At 30.6% G+C, this 16,893-nt stretch overlaps 1 protein-coding gene across 5 annotated transcripts; it reads left to right on the top strand.

The window, feature by feature from the left end:
• Positions 1-960: 960 nt before the first annotated feature.
• LOC112687748 (zinc finger MYM-type protein 1-like) lies at positions 961-16,724 on the top strand. Of its 5 annotated transcripts, XM_025560656.1 has the most exons (3): positions 12,357-12,606; positions 13,938-14,169; positions 16,525-16,724. In XM_025560656.1, the coding sequence occupies exons 1-3, from the start codon at positions 12,604-12,606 to the stop codon at positions 16,533-16,535; spliced, it is 246 nt and encodes an 81-aa protein (XP_025416441.1). In that variant the 5' UTR covers positions 12,357-12,603; the 3' UTR covers positions 16,536-16,724. The 5 variants fall into 4 exon arrangements, 4 of the variants coding, with proteins under 4 accessions (XP_025416438.1, XP_025416441.1, XP_025416439.1 ...); XM_025560654.1 differs by lacking the exon at positions 16,525-16,724 and having other exon boundaries at positions 13,938-16,347; XR_003149004.1 differs by lacking the exons at positions 12,357-12,606; positions 13,938-14,169 and adding an exon at positions 961-1,439.
• Positions 16,725-16,893: the final 169 nt, after the last annotated feature.

Genomic DNA, 16,893 nt, shown 5'->3' with positions numbered 1-16,893 from the left:
GCAATTCGAAAGCAACATAACCGGAACCGAATTATATCATATTCAACTCTAGTGACCACTGCTGCTGCAAACCTTGTGAAAATTGTTGTGAAGGAATATTATCGACAGCGACATCGTATCACGTAAGTACACCTACCTCACCTCTACGCCATCCTAAATCCTCGGCCCAGCAGGCACGTCGTCAAGAGGGGGGGCTAAAGGGGCCTGGCCCCTAAGAAAAATCAGTGGCCCCTAACTGACCCCTTTGATTTTGATTTTTAAATATTATGGTGTTTAGTTGTCCCAAACAGGCTAAATCCTGAATGTATATTCCATATGGGCGATTGTAAACTCCGCTAGAATATCGGTTGAGATAAAAAGATAATAAAAAGTCTAGTGTAAATTCCGGCAGTTTTTTTTTTTATTTACTTGCTCAGTGCTCACATTGCCACGTGCCTTCTCACATTAAATACGTTGACATCTATTGCGATGATATATGTTGAAATTGATAAATTTATTGTCATGATTCGATTCATTTCAAGGTGGATATATATCCACATCGATCCATTTATTAATAATTTTATCTTCATATTATCTGAAATTATTATTTCCAATGATGATATCGGCAGTAGGTAAGGTATACGTAAAGTATACTTTGACGAACATCCGTAGTCTGCGTATCTCCGTGTATATTTTATTTTGAACGAAATATGTCGCAACAAAGTAATAATATAAAATTAATTACTGGTCAACGAGGCAATTTATTGGTTTTATTTAACAACTAACTACAAATATAACCAAAATATAAAATATGCGTCTCGTGAAATAAAATGGAGGTATGATATTATATAATATTATAATAATAATATTCACTTATTATCAGTTGTTGCCGCCGTAAAATAGCGGCCGGTCGACGACCCGAGGATATCACAGCCTATCGACACACACGCACACATACACAAACACTCGCGTACATTAGCCGCTATTTTTGTATTTATCTTTATTTTAAATTATATTGTGAATTATATCATATGATAATGAGCTAGCGGTGCGTTATCTGCGTCGCCGGTGCGGGTAAATTTTAACACGGCCGCCCGTTTTTATATTGACGTTTCGAAACCTCCATCGCGTTACGTTAAAAATATTATTGTAATTTCCGTGTGTGATTTAATATTTTTTCTTCTTCTCGTGTCAACCACCGTCCGGGAATGTTAATGAATTATGTTGTTTTTACAATTTTTTAGTGTGTGTGCTAATCGTGATTCATTATTGTTATTTTTACGTGTGCTAATCGTCGTAATTGTTACTTGATTAAACATATTTTTTATTGTAGGCGCTAATCGCCATATTATATTAGAGTGTATTTATTTATTATTTGTATAGGCGCGAATCGCCGTTAGATTTGTATTTATTTATTTTAGAATTTAGGTAGCGGCTGGCCAGTCTGCGCTCCACAAATTGTGAGTTTTTATTATTATTATATATTATACATTTATTAATTGTTGGGCCAAAAGGGCTATCTTTACTAAGAAATAATAATTATCGCTGTTTAGTCAGAAGGGCTTTTCTTTTATACTTTATACTAATTATACTAGGCAGCTACTGTTCTAATAGCAGTCTGCTATATTAATTCATATAATATTTCATATTTATTCTATATTAATATTATATTGAGCCAGAAGGGCCATAAATTTATTTTATTATACTTTACCTATTTATTTTCAACTATATTCATATTTAATTCTGTTTAGTTATAAGGGCTACGCTGTTTATTTAGTTTATTTAGTTACCATTTATATTATATGTTAATGTGATTTCTTTATAAACTTGCAATTATTACTTAATTATTTTATAGATAATTGTTATATCTGGTTGTGCCGAACCGGCATTTTAGTTAGGCTTATTATTATATATTATACATTTTTTACTTGTTGGGCCAAAAGGGCCGTAGTAGAATTATCATATATTTTTTGTACTTTAATGTTTCTGTGATTTATTGTTTATTTATTATATTATTATTTTACAATACAGCAATATAGTTACCATATTTTTTACACTATTTTAGTTACCAGTTATTAATCTTTCAATAATTGTAAGCACACACAACACACCTACACACCCACCACACCATATAGTCGGACAGTACTTGCGCGGCGACCCCAACCACTGCTGTCCGATCTATAAACATACACACATACATACAGTGTGCCGGCCGCGATCGTATATAAAGGCGGCGTACGCGGATTATTAGCAACCGGGCGCGCGTAATATTAATTTACGCTCTCGGCGCGTACACAGTGGTTGAATTGAAAAAAAAAATAAAGGTGGACTCTAAATGTAGCTGAACAATTAGTGTTCCAAAGCAAATTAATCTAAAAAAACCCGTGGGGGACTTTGTCCCCCTCACCTCCTAAATGCATCAACAATATAAATAATTAAATATATCTAATCATTAACACAGATATCTATAACAAATAATAAACAATACTAATAGGTATTTATTTGTATAAATTCTATCAACACAGCAACACGTCTAGCAAATTTAAAATCTAAAATGTAAATATATAGCCACATGATAAAATTAATTAATCAATTAACTTTCAATTTAAAATAATTTATGTATTTTACTGTTGCCTACAAAAAGTAAATATTAAATTTATAGATTATAAATGTTACTCTTTTATTAGTATATTAATTTTTTTTTGTCAATATTAATTTTAATATTTGAAGTTTAATATTAGTCAAATAATTTATTTCATCCCGTCATATTATTTTTAGGACTAAGATTTGCTGAGAGTTAAATAATAATTATTTTTATCATAGGTATGTATATGTATTGCTTTAAAATGTATGACCAAAAAAAATTTAAGGAGCTTTTAACTGTATTTATTAACTTTTTTTTTAGGTAGGTACTAGGTACTTAAGTAAAAAGGGATAATAACTTTTTTTGGAAAATCAAGTTTTTTTTATCAATTTTATCAAATTACAAAAAAATAAAAATTGCCGGACTGACGTTCATTGATAATCAGATTGTACATCAGTTTTTCTAATAAATTTTATTCCTACTTACTTATGTTTTGTATATCTATTTTTTTTTTAAGGCGGGATTTATGAGGGTGGATTATCAAAAAAAAATAAAAGTACACCGGTAACAGGAATCTGCGCATGATTTATTATTAAATTAAAGTGTTTAATTACCTTAGTCATTGTTTTTCTTTTTATTGAAAAAGTCCGATATGGACAATTTTTGACGTTTATTCATGTTTATTTGTTTATTGCTGACGTGACGTGTAGGACTGTAGGAGTGCGGTTGAGGTGTTTACTATTTTCAACAAAATTACAATTTATAAATTACATACGCGAGTACGCGACAAGCTAACATAATACTGATTACTCATTCGTGGCGCACCTCGTTTCCAAATAAAATATAAATAATATTTAATTTTCCTTGAAAACGATCACCATTTGTTAATCGTCGATAACTAAAACAACGGACGGATTCTCAAAATACAGAGTCAATATATTATTATTGTCAATGGTTTACTATAGATCGTTATCGTCGGTACACCCAGGGAAGTTTTCGTAATAGTTATATTTTTAGCAATTTAGCAGTTTATACCACGAATTAATACGCAGTGGAAACACTTAAAACGTGTTACATAAATTATATAACATTATTATATATTTTATTATTGCGTTCCTAATATACATATGTGCTAATAATAAACAGATTACGAACTAATACCAAAAATTAAATAAAATATTAATCGTTTCCAATTTTTTTTCATATTTATTTAATTTTTCTAAGAAAAAAATTCATATTCATATAATTGTTGAAGGACGCTGCGTCCCCTGCGTTCCTTGATGAATTAAATTAAGGGGTACGCTATAATATGAAGAAAAATGAAGAGTAGCTGAGACCCTCTGCGTCCCCCCCCTCAATTCAACCACTGCTTATTATTACTTATTACGTATTACTTTCAATAATATATCATATTAATTTTATACTAATACTCGATTTTCTTCACTGGCAGTGTTTACATGTATTCAATTTTACTTGATTTTTTTTAGTAGCGGAGTTAACATGAACCCAATTTTACCTGTTTTATTTTTCTGGCAGAGTTTACAGTAAAAAAAGATACTTGTGACGGAGTTTACATGCGCCTATTCCACTATTCCATAAAATTAACGATCGTATAACAAAAATTAAATTCTGAGATTTTATTTTATAAATGTTCATCACTTGACAATTTGAGATAAAACAATAGTACGTGTATTAATATAGGGTTACCAGATTATATTTTTCCGAACCCGGGACTTTTTGAATGGATAAATATTATACATATATATATCGCCATATGAAAAAAAAAATATATATACATATATATATTTTTTAAATTAATTATGTATAGAAGCAATATAATAATAATAATAATAATCATAATAATTCATATTCTTAGTCTTCTGATCTTTTGGGGTGCAGTGTTTCTTATGTTGATTTTACTACATATTTGACTGATCCATTAACTTGTTTTAATAAAGACTTGTTTCCCAAACTTTGGTCGTGGAATTTTTCATAAAATGTATTATTGAAGCACGTTTTTATAATATACCGTTTTTATATCTAGTTATTAGGTGCGTTACCCCAGCACCCGCTCTTTCGAAATCATGAATTATAATCATGCAGTATTATGTACTTTATTTTGTAAAATTTTGTACAACCCCCGAACCTCCCCGAAATTCAATTTCATTTTACGGGTGTTGCGGTAACGTTACACCAGCACCCGGATCAACTATTTTAAACATATTTCAACTTTAAACCACTCGTCATTTTGTTGTTAAATTTTTTCAAAAATTTTGAATTGTTCGAAAAACATTTATTCATAAAAATTAAGATTGTTTGATATTATAGCTTTTATAAAGATTACTGATTTTTGACATTTTCCCAATTTACTATTGTTTTTGGGGCTAATGTTGTCCATAACATTGATTTTAAATTAGTTGTATGTTAATTTTAATTGTTCCATTTTTTTTTAAATAGTTGTAACAAAGTACATAAAATTCATCACATTAACTTTCAAAATTAGCTCTATTGATAATTCCCTCGTCCTCAAGTTTTGTTACGAGATATTCAATTTCCACCGTGAGAAACCGATCCTTTCTTTTGTTTTCAATTTTCTTGATATTTTATCGAGTAAAATGTTGAAACAGAGACAAATCGCTGTGTCCCGAAACACTTTCTCGGGGCACCGGGACACTTGGTTAAAAACCGGTAGTGTCCCGGTAAAACCAGAACGTATGGCAACCCCATATTAATAGATTGAAAACTTACTTACTTTAATTTCTGGGCTTTTACAGGCCCTTAAGGCCCTTCGCCGCAACAATATATTGTTTCCATTTTCCTCTATCATTTGCACATTCTTCTGCGTTTCTTACGTTCAGGAGTTTCAAGTCTTCCTTTACTCTATCCACCCATCTTTGTCTGGGGCGTCCTCGAGGTCTCTTAGTGTCGGGTTTCCATTTAGTTATTGATCCAATCATTCCCTCTGACCTCCATACATGTCCTGCCCAACTTATCCTCGTAAGAATAATGTTGTTGTTTCTTAACAATTTATTTTTTAAGTGGTAGGGTTGTCGGCCCTACGCACAACCCCCAACCTGGAGGACCAGTCCACACTAACTAATTAAAGTCAGTGTGGGGCTCGGGGCCCCGGGTTCGCCAAACCCGTAGTACTAGTTGCTTAGTACCCCCCTGAGGGGTTATAGATTGAAAACTAGGAATCTTTAAATCTTTGTCTTGTAGCATGGTAATTAGTCATTATTATATGGTATTCTGAAGATTTCTCATTAAGATTTTTAAACGCTACTAAATCCCAAGTTAGATGTGATAAAATAATTTGTCAAAGTGATTCATAATAAAGTCCTTGCTGATTTTTTGAAAGAATGAGTGGTAACCACTGGTGACAGTTATCTGTCTGAATTTTTTGGTTTTGAACGTTTTGTCTGAATTTACGAAGGTGCTGATAATAGTGATTCTGAAACACTGTTTAATTTATTTCATGGAAACGTTTAAGTAAATTTCGGTATAAAGTGACAGGTTTATTTAATTTAAGAATTTTTATATTTGGAGATTCTGGATGGGTTTTAATTACAATATAGGTATCCAGCCATTTTGGAGCTACTTTGTCTTTACTAGCTTTTTCTTGGATCATGAATTTTTCACCTATACTTATTTTCAGGGATTTCACTAATTTGTCGTAATCTTTCGATTTCTGTTTAGCTTCTAACAAGTGTTTCCTTGGAAGTGCGTGAGCTTCTTGCATATTTTTTTTGGGTGTATGGTGATAATTCTCATAGTTATACTGAGGATCAGGGTTTTGTGTAAAAGTTGATGGTACAACTACTGAGTTACCATACACCAATTGATAAGGTTGATATTTGGTTGTTGAATGAATAGTTGAGTTATGACAGAACATAGTAAATAGAACATATGAGTCCCATAACTGAGACCTTTATTAGCAAAACTACGAAGATATTCATCGAAAGTTAGGTAACTTCGTTCCAGTGAACCATTGCTCTGTAGATGGTACGGAGTTGTGGACGTTTTTTTAATTTTCAGGAGCTTGCATACATCTTTGAAAACTTTACTTAGAAACTCTGTACCACTATCTGTCGCGAGATTTTGAGGAAATCTGTAAGCACACAAATTGAATGCGAAATGAAATGCAACAGTACTTCAAGATTACTGATTAAATTAATATATTATAATTTAAATAATGTATAGTTAAAAATGTACCTAGTTTTATGATTTAAATTTATACCTAGGTATTTATGGGTTAGAAATCTACATAATACTTTCTATGGATGTATGTAACTCTATTTTGTTATCTTGTAATATTCAAATTTAATTTGATGGTCATCAGTGATAACTCATTACTTTGTCTTCGATTTACACGCGGTTAAATGCAAATAAATATATAATATATATAAATAATACAATATTTCAAAATTAATTTTATTGGACAAAACACAACAACATTTCAAATGTCTTATCACCTAAACGGTTCCTTCTTGGTGTTACTATTTGACTTCTACTGCTAAACAAGCGCTTGACAGGTGCAGATGAAAGAAGTTATATTTATGAAACTCAAGTTTGATTAAATATATCATAATTTTAATACTATTCCATATAAATCGGTATATTTATTTTATTTACCAAAAACTAATAAATGATTACTGTTACTCTGTTGCTATTCTCAATATTCACTAACACGATTTAAGATCTATATACACTAATACTATATAGCCGTGGCCACTATTCAGTGGTTACTGGTTGGCTTTAGTATTATTAATTACTTTAATCTAAGTTTATACATTGTTATTTATAGAACGTTCCAGCCAAAGATTGATGTTATATGTCCATGTGTTAACACAATTATTGTCTATATTATTATTATAAGAGTATAATATTAGCTATTAGGTATACGTATATTAAATTCCGGGCGTACCTAAGCATTGGGCAGTGAGTATCGCCCAGTCGTCTATTATACAGGAAAAAAAATTTATCGTTATAAAATTTAAAGGTATTATTTGAAATATGTAGTTCATTTTTGTTTTCTGTGTAAATAATTATACAATACCTGTTTTTCGTTTATAGAATATGTATATTTAAAATTTAAAATTTAAAACGCAAATACGGTAATACTAAGTATTTATTATTCTTCGTTTCATTTCCTACAAAAAAAATTATCTTTTTCAAAATTATTGAGATTATTTATCTTAGTTAACCATTTTATTTAAAAACATGGATAAAAAAATACTTCAAATTATTATTATCTAGATAAGATAAAAAGTTTAATGTTCTTATCTAGATAAATCATCTAGATAATGCACAACACTGCTTATGATAATTTGGAGTTGAAATATTCTATTAGGAAAAGAAAATCATAAAACTTGTACCGATTGAAAGAGATGAAAATATCAGTTCAAATAAATTGTGATAATGGTGTCTCATTCTGAATATGTACCTATATTATACTGATATGTTCATATAGATTATGAAAATAATTTACTTAATGTTTACTTTAATTATACACTGGATTTAGGTTGGTTGAATTCATATCTGTAGTAATTAAAATTGTTCTTAAATATCTTATAAAACAGTGTTGTATCTTTTATAGATAAATTATGGATGTAGGTGTAACTGTTCTTTTTTATTTATAAAAAAATACCTATCTTCTACGCGTATTCTTTTTTCCTTGGAGCTTTTTCCACTTTTGATTATTTGACAAAACAAAGGTTTCGAACCTTCGGCTTTCGGTCTGTTGTTAACTGCTGTTAGTCTAGATACAAGTCTAACTTCGTTAATATATGGATATATATCCACCTTGAAATGAGTCGAACCATGACAATAATTTTATCAATTTCAACATACATCATCGCAATAGATCAACGTATTTAATGTGAGAAGGCACGTGGCAATGTGAGCACTGAGCAAGTAAATAAAAAAAAAACTGCCGGAATTTACACTAGACTTTTTATTATCTTTTTATCTCAACCGATATTCTAGCGGAGTTTACAATCGCCCATATGGAATATACATTCAGGATTTAGCCTGTTTGGGACAACTAAACACCATAATATTAAAAAATCAAAATCAAAGGGGTCAGTTAGGGGCCACTGATTTTTCTTAGGGGCCAGGCCCCTTTAGCCCCCCCCCCTTGACGACGTGCCTGGTTTGGAGCCGATCGGACTATGTCGGGGTACTACGTGAAGCTGACATCCTGAAGCTATATCTGTATGATAGTCTGTATCACCGTAAAAAATGTGTTGCAAATTTTTTCAAATTCGTAGGAAAAAATGACCAAGTCGGGGTGCCAACTTCGCGTACATTCTAGTGCGCATAAATAAAAAATTACGAAATGCACCTTACGGACTGCCTGGGGCGTATTTTAGTGAGGGCAAAGGAGCGAACTCCTCCCTGAATCCGCATTTAAGGAACCGATCATAAATGAGATAAACATTTCTAATTTTTTAATATGGATAATTTTATAAAGATACTTAGTGTCCATAACAGGGCACCAAAACGTTTTTATAACGTTATAAGTATAACTATTCAAAAAGCGATTGAAATCGATAACAGATAATAAAACGAAAAAAGATTAAAATTAATATCGAATAACATAACAGAAAACAATTAACGATTGAAACATAAAATAAATTGCCATGAATTTGGAATATTTTTGTAAAATTGACTTAAATTACTAGGTAGTCTTAATAAAATATATATAAAAAAATTTTTTAAAACAGCAATAAATTTATCAACTAATAACATATAAATAAGCGTTATCAATTATAATTTATAAATATGCTTTCAGAAAATTCGTCGGATATTGTCGGCGCGGAACCCATATAGTTTACCTCATCAAATATAGTTTCAGTGAACACCGATGAAACATTAGTAATACACCATAAATAAGTTATAAATTGATAATAAATACATATTTTACGTGGTATATGCATTTATTGTTATTATACAACAAATATGATTGCTTTATTTATAAGTTATGAGTTATGAGAATTATAAAAAAAAAATATTGTTAAAGGCAGAGGTGTATTGGTACGTACACATGGTTTTACGGCGTATTCACATCAGCAGATTTTCGACTATCGGCGTATACCTAATGTAAAATATTATTTTACGGGTATAAGTTTCTAGAATAACTCGAAAACAAAAAAACTAATAATAATTTAATAGTTCAATGGAAAAAATTTTCTATGAATCATGAAATTTGATGAAATATTTATCTGTTGAAGATTACAGGGTACGCTGTGTTTAATGTAACTATAATGAATAGGCTTCTCCAACGATATATTTTTGAATATCGATATCGTTTTGAAAATTGTGCGATATCGAAAAAAAAATTTAGATATAGATATATCGATATCGATATTCCGATATCTCTATGACTATCATAATAAAATTAATCAAAAAATACTTAATACTTATTTGACTAGGTAGTAAGTATACAGAATTATGTGGTAGGTGCTACAAAAAAAGGTTAGGTAATAGGTACCTTATTATTGGTACTAGGTAGTAACTAGTAGCCAGTAGACAGTAAGTATTAGTTATTAGTTAACAATTAATTGTTTTAAAATAGTAAATATTATTTTATTCAAGAGCTTTAAAATCAGTTCAGCTTATAAAGATTAAAGGGCTATTAATTATTATAGTCTTAAAATACAGCAGTAAAGTTCTTTTTGATAAGAAATCAATTGTAAGGCAAATAATAGGTATTTTTTTGAAGATGGCTTTTAAAGTTAATTTTTTCTTGTGAAGTTATATGATCAGATAGTCTTGTTATAGTTGAGTTACTAGGAACAACATATTCAGGAACAGCCAAATTCATAAACGCTCTAAACCCTTTTCCTTCAGTAACATTAAATGGCCGTACATTTCTAACAACAAAGTTCAGTAGACCTCTAGTTAGCTTTTTGTAGCGTTTACTATTGTGTGACAATTTGTACTTAGAACTTGTAAAAAATGATGATATTGTAGATGTTTCAGATTTAGAAGGGCCTTTTGTGCATTGTTGTGTGATTTTAGATTTGTTGTGTTACCGGAGTATGCTATTGACAGTGAGCAGTTACGGCAAGTAACTTTTTTTAGTATTTGTTATTACACCACTAGAATCTACATTGAATCCAAATGTCTTCCATACATCACTCCGCGCACCAGCTAATGACACAAGTTTATAAACGGCCATTATTATTTAATATTTATTAACAATTATTAAAAAGTAAAAACCATTTAGACAGTTGAAGCGCTCGGCTGAACAACGGGACAAGCGCCAATCTCGGCAATATTACGTTTATCGATGGAGTATCGGGGCACGAGTACAATTTATTGTATATGTTCACTACCGCATTGAAATTACAATAAAAATAGATTAAAAGGCAATAATAAGCAACAATAAGTTTAGTTTTAAGTCGTGAAAATGGTCCGTAATATTTTAAACGCCTCCATTGTAAAATGCGCTCAGTGGCACTTGTCCCGTTGTTCGGCCGAGCGCTTCAATTACTATATTAATGAGAAAAACAAAACATAAACAAAATATTTTAACGAATCACAAACGACATCGGAACGTCCGAAATTATCAAGCGATAAATACTAACTGACTAAGATACAGAGGTATGAGGTATGATACTATTAGACTAATGAGTAATGACTAATGAGTCACTGGGAAAAATAATTATTTTTCTGTTATCCTGTGCTATTTTAAACCCAGAACACCCGATATATTTCGATTATTGATGTATCGTACGATATATTACGATTATCTATACCTAAATTTCCGAAAAAAGTTCGCGATAACGATATCGTTGGAGAAGCATTAAATAAAATAATATGGAGTGTGGATAGGGTTGCCATAAATTTATAAGGTGAAACCGGGACAAAACAAACACATTATCGAGTAATATACTTTTTATGTAACTTTTAATATATTGAAAGGACCAGTGGAGTATTCAAGGAGGAATCAGATCCCCCCCCTCCTAGGCCTTTTATTAAATGTTATAAAATAATATTTTTAGCGTGAGGTCGTTAGAAACGTAAAAATAAATAATGATTTGCTTGCAAATAATCCCTTCCCCATACAAAAGTTATGTATACGCCACTGAAGAGGATCATTATTGGCCTGTAATATAATATTTAAAAATATTTTTGTGAAATAAAATATATTATATATTTATATGTGTAAATTACAAATTGTATTTTTATTATATATTGTTAATCGATTACGATTAAAAATGTACTTTGAGATAAAATGGTCGAAATGAAAAATTAAACAATACTACAATTTCTTCTAAACGTCCAAGCCGGGACATATGGACGTCCCGAAAACATTTTTCGGGACACCGGGACGCGAAGTCCAAAAACGGTGACAATCCCGGTTTTCCGGGACGTATGGCAACCCTAAGTGTGGACATTCAGCCATGGTTCTTAAATCTGTATCATGCAATTTATAACGCACTGCAAATATTTATTTTATGTTGTTATAATTTATAGTCTTAATAGAAATTATAAACATAAAGTTACAAAGAATTAATTAAATTTTTTCGAACGTATGGAGAGAAAACAATTGTCGAGTGAAGAAAATTTATTTTAGGATTAATAACTATATTTTTTTAGTGCGTATACTCAAAATATGTTTACCAATACACATAGGCGTAATTCGGGGGTGGCAAGGGGTGGCAGTTGCCACCCCAGAATTTTGAAGTAAAAGTCTCAATAAATTACAAATACCTAATTGAAAAATACCTGAAAATGAAATATAGTATAATTTTCATCGATAATAAAAATAACAATAAAATATTTTTGGAATAATTGTAGGTATTTATCATGACAAAATATACATGTATATACAAAATGTATACAAAAATAATAGTCATTAAGGTCGCGACAACGATACCACACGCGCTTCGGTACTAGTTTCCTGGAACGTTATTGGTTATTTTTAGTTTCTACCTAGAATGGTATAACTGATATTTCATTGTTCATTGCTGGTACAGTTTGATGTTAGACGTCAGTATTGATGTATAAAGATTAAACTGAGACAGTGAGACATGGTAAGTTAATTTTAGTTATTTCATAATATGTTTAACTAGTGAAGTAAAAATACAGTATTAATTTACTTTGTATGATACAGTGTGTATCAAACTATGACATAATTAATTTTTGTATTATACAATAAACAATATTCAAATTCTTTTATTTTATAATATACAAAAATTTTGAAATTGCACGATGACAATACATCGTAAAATTAATGCGCGTTTTTAAGTCGCTTATTGTCAGTAAGTAAAAATTAACAAATAGTAATCACGGGACACGGGTTATTCATAATACGTAATCGATATACTATTATTTTTTTATAATCGTACATTATGTTTGACATTATGACAGGTTTCCCTAAATTTAGTTTACTTGTTAATCATTATTAGTTTTTATCAATGTGTTCTTTATTTTGCTATATATATAGTGTTACATGGTGATGCGATAACGATCGACAATAGTTATCGTTTTCTTTGAAATGCAGATAATATTATTTTTTTAGATTACAGCGATGACGTTAAGTTTAGATTTTTATATATCTATATTTTATTTTTCTATAACCAATGATCATATGTATATTTTTCAAAAATTATTATGTTTATAACTTATAAAAATGCAATAAACAATTATCTCAAAATAACGGTTACTATTCATATTTTTCCTATCATTATTATTATTATATTATATCTGAAGCAATATTTTAATAATTTAGTTACATTTAAACTGTGGTTTAAAGCTTTACATGTAATGTGTAATGTATATTATTTTTTTCTTAATGAGGTAATATTATACATTGAAAACTTAATATGTTTGTAACTTAGTACTAACATTGTGCTCGCAACAAAACAAAACCGATGAATTGACTTAAATTACAGTAAAATATAGATGTTTTATGTAATTTACTTTATTTTTAATGATAATCTAATTTTTAAATAAATTTTATATTACATAATTCCCTCCAAATTGTTCACGCGCCGCCACTGAATATATTTATAAACCATAAAAAAAAAAAATTTTCATATATTCCCTTACGCTTTTAAATATTCCATAAATAATTTCAAATTACAATAAAATATAAACATCTTAAAGTGGCTTTAACTATCGTAAAACGACATTAATTCGATATAATATAATTATTATCAATGTTTATTATATATGAAAAAGAGTGCAAACACTTTAGCTTAATGGGTTAGGCTTGAACCCGGTACAGTCGCATTCTTTACTTTTAACTAAACCACCACACTACAACTACCGCGCTAAAAATTCTATATTTAACTCAAAATTGATCAAATGTTTTTGAATTTTTAAATGTCATCATCATCTTTTCTTACGGGTTTTTTCCCAGGCTCAAAAAAACAAAAAAGGGCAGAGTTCGTTGCTGTCCTTCTTTAGCACAGACCCACCAAATAAAAAGAAACGGTTTGAAGATAAAGCGCTAGAAGGTGTTTTGGAACATGAACTAGAACTAAATGTAGAAGATGTATCAGGCTCGTCATCCGCTCAGTCAACCGCTACTACTAAGCACATTGCTCCTATATATGAAATTCAGAGGCCCGGCTGTTCTTCTAGTTCAAATGGTCAGTTAGAAATTGGTCTAATTAATAAACGTGATCCTGCCTATGGTCCAAGTATGGCTATAGTGTGTTTTGGGGAAGGCTCATTTCAACCATGAGATTTTAATTTCTCTAAAACGGATGGTAGGAAATTTAGACCGGAGTGTTTTAAAATTTTTTCTTGGCTGGAATATAGTCTTCTAACCGATAAAGCCTTCTGTTTTGTGTGTTGTTCGTTTTACAACTCAGAAGATAAAAATAATGCAGAAGATGTATTTACACTCATTGGATTTTCCAAATGGAACAAAGCTGTAAAAGTATTTGAGAAACATAAGAAGAGTAACTCACACCAAAGTAATAACATAAAACTCAATTGTCTAAAAGAAGCGAACAAAAGTGGCACTGTTATTGAAAAAGTAAATCAAAAGTATTCAGAAGAAGTACAAGAAAATAGATTGTACTTGGAAGCTTTGTGTGAATCGTTGATATTTTGTGGCAGACAATCTATTGGTCTAAGAGGTCATGATGAATCTACGGATTCAAAAAACAGAGGAAACTTTTTGGAGTTGATGAAACTTCGTTCCAAAGATAACAATTTAATAAAAAAAAATTCTTCATGGAGTATCGTAAACATTTTCAGTATAAGCTACTGTCCATTATTGGGGAACAAATTAAGTGTCAAATTGCTAAAGAAGTTAAGGAGCCAAGGTTTTTGCAATTATAGCTGATGAAACTCAAGATATAGCAAAGCACGAACAATTAGCTATTGTCGTGAGGTATGTTAATGAAAAGTTAGAAGTTCATGAGTCATTTGTGGGGTTTTACCGTGCTAAAAGAACTGATGGTAAAACACTGGCAAATGAACTTAAAAATATTTTGATTTCAATGGATTTGAACATTAAAAATCTGCGTGCTCAGTGCTATGATGGGGCATCGAACATGAGAGGCCCATACAAAGGAGTGGCAGCTATAATTATGCAAGAAGCCCCAATGGCTATGTACATTCACTGCAATGCACATATATTGAACTTGTGCATTGTTAGCTGTTGCACGCGCGTGTCTTCAATTAGAAATACGTTCTTTGTACTTCAAAGTCTTGAGAACTTCATTGAAAAATCAACTAAACGACATGCCATTATTGAAAACATTAAAAAAAGTTTCCAGAGCTTTAGTGGTGGAACATCAATTTTTGAGTGATACCAGATGGGCTTGCCGTGTCGAATCAGTGCGTTCTTTATTAGATAATTTTGATAACACTGACAACTCTACGAGAAATTTCTGATACGGACCCTGACAGTGGTGGACAAGCCTATACTTTGTTGAAAAATCTGGAGGACTTCAACTTTGTATTTGATCTGCTATTACTGAAGAGAGTTCTAGCACAATGTGACATACTATCAAAAACTCTTCAGTCAAGCAGTGTTACCTACGAAATTGTGAAATCTGTAAAAAACAGCACTCTTGAAGTATTGAAATCCTTCAGAACAGATGAGTTTTTTTCAAAGTTGTTCAATCACTCTACAGAAATCGCTGACAAGTGTGGATTTAGAGCTGCCCAACTGCCAAGACAGGGAAAAATCCCCTCGAAAATTGGGAGGGAGTAAAGCTCCATTTGAATCTGTAGAGCATTACTACAAAGTTTCAACTGTCTGGCCATTTATTGATATCCTAAATGAGGAGATAGAGGCCAGGCTTCAAGAAAAAAACCTGTATGTACTTAAAAATCTAAGCAAAGTTCTAGGTGGAACTGATGAAGATACAGCCAGTGTTAAGTATGTGTGTAAATATTACAATTTAGACAATGAACATCTTTTGTCTGAATTGAGATGTTTCTATAAAATGAAAGAATCAAGAAACAAAACTATTCAAGAAAGATCTGACGTTTTTGTACAAAAATCTTTGAAAAGTGTGTTCCCTATGCTTTTTGAACTTTTTCGTCTGTTTTTTACGATTCCAATGAACTCAGCATCTTGTGAGAGGTCTTTTTTGTGCTTGCGACGGTTAAAAACATACACCAGAAACAAGATTGGCCAGGAGAGGTTGTCCTCGTTAGCACTTTTGGCTATAGAAAGAAGTATTGGAGTAAACATTTCCAAAGTGATTGACGACTTTAATTTAAGCCAGAAGAGAAGACTTAGTTTTGTGTAAAAATAATTTAAGTATGCTATAAATTAAAATATTTTTTTTTTTTTTTGTATCATGTTAACTTGATTTATCCTTTTTTTTATAAACAAATGAGCCAGGCACACATAAATTAAAATTAGGCACATTTTTATGTTGTGTGTGAACGATAATTATTTTACATGTGGTTTAATTAATAATTCAAGTCATAATAAATTATTTTTTTAGGATAAATTGTTAGCAATTTAATTTTTACAGAAATAGTCTGAGAGTTTCAAAAATAAGAAATTTAAAGCCAGTTTTTGAAAAAAAAATTCTGGAAGGGGTGGGAATATCCCTCGGACCCTTTTCACCAGGGAGTATTCCTTACCACCCGATAGATCTTGCCACCTCAGTTTAAAAGGTGAAATGACGCCCCTGCCAATACACCACTGGTTAAAGGTAATAGATATATAATATAATATTTAAAATATATAATGTTATTTTACATAGTATTATTTGCTAAATATTACACTTGAAAACGTTTCAAATTTTAGACTAATTTAAATAACGCAAAACGCTAAATTGTTCATAACGTTTTAATTGTCAATAATGGTAAACGGAAAATTTTTGAAACGTTTAAATTAT

The sequence above is a fragment of the Sipha flava genome, unplaced genomic scaffold (genome assembly GCF_003268045.1).
Source record: "Sipha flava isolate LNK unplaced genomic scaffold, YSA_version1 35a_pilon_pilon, whole genome shotgun sequence".
NCBI classification, from domain to species: domain Eukaryota; kingdom Metazoa; phylum Arthropoda; class Insecta; order Hemiptera; family Aphididae; genus Sipha; species Sipha flava.
Note: the sequence above shows the minus strand (reverse complement) of the source record. Positions and strands in the feature narration are given on the sequence as shown.